At 38.2% G+C, this 3,114-nt stretch overlaps 1 protein-coding gene across 1 annotated transcript in view; it reads right to left on the bottom strand.

Moving 5' to 3' along the window:
- The window catches only part of PGR (progesterone receptor), a 76,857-nt gene that overhangs the window by 4,302 nt on the left and 69,441 nt on the right, over window positions 1–3,114 (bottom strand). The window contains exon 6 of the mRNA XM_006775260.1: window positions 1,240–1,397. Coding sequence (XP_006775323.1) covers window positions 1,240–1,397 — 158 coding nt within the window. The remainder of the gene's footprint in view (window positions 1–1,239; window positions 1,398–3,114) is intronic.

Here is a 3,114-nt window from a genome sequence, read left to right as displayed (position 1 = left end):
CGGCGCGGCTCTGTGGGTGATAGAGGGCGGCGCCCCAACCCCCTGATCAGTCCTGCTCTGTGTATGACAAGGGGCGGTGCCCCAACTTCCCTATCGGCCCAACTCTCTGAGTGACAGGGGGGAGCTCCCCAACCCCCTGATTGGCCCTGCTCTGTGCATGACAGGGGGTGGTGCCCCAACTCCCCCATTGGCCCTGCTCTGAGCCCGACCAGGGGCTGCACCTAGGGATTGGGTCTGCCCTCTGCCACCTGGGAGCGGGCCTAAGCCAGCATGTCGTTATCTCCCAAGGGGACCCAGACTGCGAGAGGGCGCAGGCTGGGCTGAGGGACATGCCCCCCCACCAGTGCACAAATTTTTGTGCACCGTGCCTCTAGTCTAATAATAATAAAAAAAGAACCTACCAAACTCACAGAGTTTGCCATCTACACCTCATTTTTTTAAAATATATATATTTTATTGATTTTTTACAGAGAGGAAGGGAGACATAGAGTCAGAAACATCGATGAGAGAGAAACATTGATCAGCCGCCTCCTGCACATCCCCCACTGGGGATGTGCCCGCAACCCAGGTTCATGCCCTTGACCGGAATAGAACCTAGGACCTTTCATTCCGCAGGCTGACGCTCTATACACTGAGCCAAACCGGTTTTGGCTTTCTACACCTCATTTTAACTTCCTCTCTCTGAACCTCTACTGTATGTGGTGTCTCTGACTTTCTCATGCATGAGGGGTTCCCATAGGTATATATGTTATTAAATTGGGTTATTGTCTCTTGTTAACTTGTCTCATGTACATTTAATTATTAGACCAGCCAAAAGAATCTTGAAGGGTAGAGGAACATTTTTTTCCTCCTCAATTGTTATTAACTTATAATTCCATCAAAAATGCTATGAGAGTGTTATTTTCCACATCCATACTTTTGCTTTTCCTGTAAATTTTGTCCAACTGAAGGCCAAAATATTTTAGAACATATTCAGGAAAATGTATCACAATTCCTATCAACTATTAGATTACCCCTCAAATTATAAAAATACTAGTAAGAGGATATTTAGGTGTTCTATATCAAAAACAAACAAAGCAAAATATAAATTCTGAGCAATAGGATGCAAATACTGTTTTAAAATATAAGCACAACTATAAACTTAAGGAAACCATATGATGTAAAATTTAGATTTAATATTTAAGAAGTTATAGAAATTCAGAAAATATTCATTGATATTCTAGAAAATGAAATACTTACATCATGCAAGTTATCAAGAAACTTCGTAAGTTGGTAGAAACGTTGTGAACTAGAGACAACACCTTTTTGCCTCAACCCAATTGCCTTGATGAGCTCTCTAATGTAGCTTGCTCTCATCTCATCAAACTGGTTTTGACTTCTTAGCCCTTCCAGAGGAACTGTAGAAAGACAATCACAAGTGTCAATTATGCTTAAAATGATGACACAAGTGGTTTATACAACAAATTTTTGGGCTGTGTGATGATTTTTTTGATATGTAGCTCTATACACAACATATTAAATAAGAAATAGTGTTACCGATACTTTTAGGACATATAAATTTCTGGTTCTCTGGAAGAATATAAGAACAAACAGGCAATATAAACATTTCAGCTTACCTATATTAGAACTGCGTCAATTGTATTTAAATTAGAATTTGCTTAAAAGAGCACCTGACAGTATTCTACAGCTTTGTCTCAAATACTTGGTTTGATTAGGTGTGCAACAGCATGTAGTCTTTTTCTTTCTTTCCTTTTAACAAATACTTGGATTTCTCTGTGAAGTCTTGTGTTCTATGGATGAAGAAGGAGTGCTGTAATAAATCTAACAGAAGAACCTTACAGGGTGATCTGATCATAAATTCCTAACTGGGCAGGTCATAGTGAGTAGTCATGTCCAAGTCTATGACTTCCTTATTGAAAGGTTTTTAAGCTAGCCCTGTCCATTGTTCTTGTGCAGCAACCTTAACACACCTTTGAAATGTCAGAATTAATCCTCTTTTTCAGACCCTCAAGAGAGCACATAATCTTAACTGTCCTGTAATCCAATCTCTGCCTTGCTTTCTCCCACCTTCAGGCAATCTTCCTTACCTTTCCTCCTTAATTCAAAAGAAACTGCAAACTGTCATTCTCTGGAGCATTTAAGATTTGCTTCCTGGCAACTGTCATTAGTTTGGCTCATATAAACTCTTGTACAATTGTCTATAGATTTGGATGTTTCTTATGTCAATATCATATAAATCTCAAGTATCTCTCATTAAGATTATTCCTGGATAATTTATCTTTCTTGTTGTCATTTTAACATTACCTCATTAAAGTTTCTAAGTCTTTCCTGTTAATATGGGAGAAAAACATTGCTATTTGAATATTATAAATATATCCCTTCACTTGATTATATTTTTATATTTTTAAATGTATATTTTAATTCTAATTTGGGGGTGATTAACTTTTGTTTTCTTGGTATACAACACTATATTCAAATAATACCTTCATTTTCCTCTTTCCAGTATGGTCATGTACCACATAATGAGGTTTCTGTAAACAACAGAGGGCGTATACAATGGTGGTCCCATAAGATTATGATAGAGCTGGGAAATTCCTATTGCCTACTTATGTTGTAATGCAATATATTATACAAGTACTTACTATTGTGTTACAATTACCTGTAGTATTTAGCACAGTAACATGCTGTACAGTTTTTTAGCCCAGGAGATATAGGGGAAGAATCTGTCACCCCAAATACGTCTCTTTGGTATAAGGATTATTTTAGGCTGGTTAATTTAAAAAACAGCAGACATGGGAGAAACTCTGAAAGCCCAGTAGAAGTTGCTCTTTGTAAAAGGTATTTACAAGTCTAAGGGACATCTCCAAAGGGTGTCTTCTGCTCTGTATCAGGAAGTGGGGGATGACTTTATCTCTAGAAACTCTTATCAATGCAGAAGACAGTGACTTAAATCTTTACCTTGTTGACTCTACTTTTCTTTTTAACCTCCAATAACTGCCTCCTTTCCACCATAAGCTTCTTTTGTCTGCAGCTGAAGATGGAATTTAAGGTGTGGCTTCAGCTATTTGGCAAATTACTAAATTTTCCTAAGTCTCTTTCATGTATTCTGGAGGT

Source organism: Myotis davidii, unplaced genomic scaffold (genome assembly GCF_000327345.1).
Source record: "Myotis davidii unplaced genomic scaffold, ASM32734v1 scaffold8, whole genome shotgun sequence".
In the NCBI taxonomy this organism is placed as follows: Eukaryota; Metazoa; Chordata; class Mammalia; order Chiroptera; family Vespertilionidae; genus Myotis; species Myotis davidii.
This window is presented reverse-complemented; position numbering and strand designations above follow the sequence as displayed.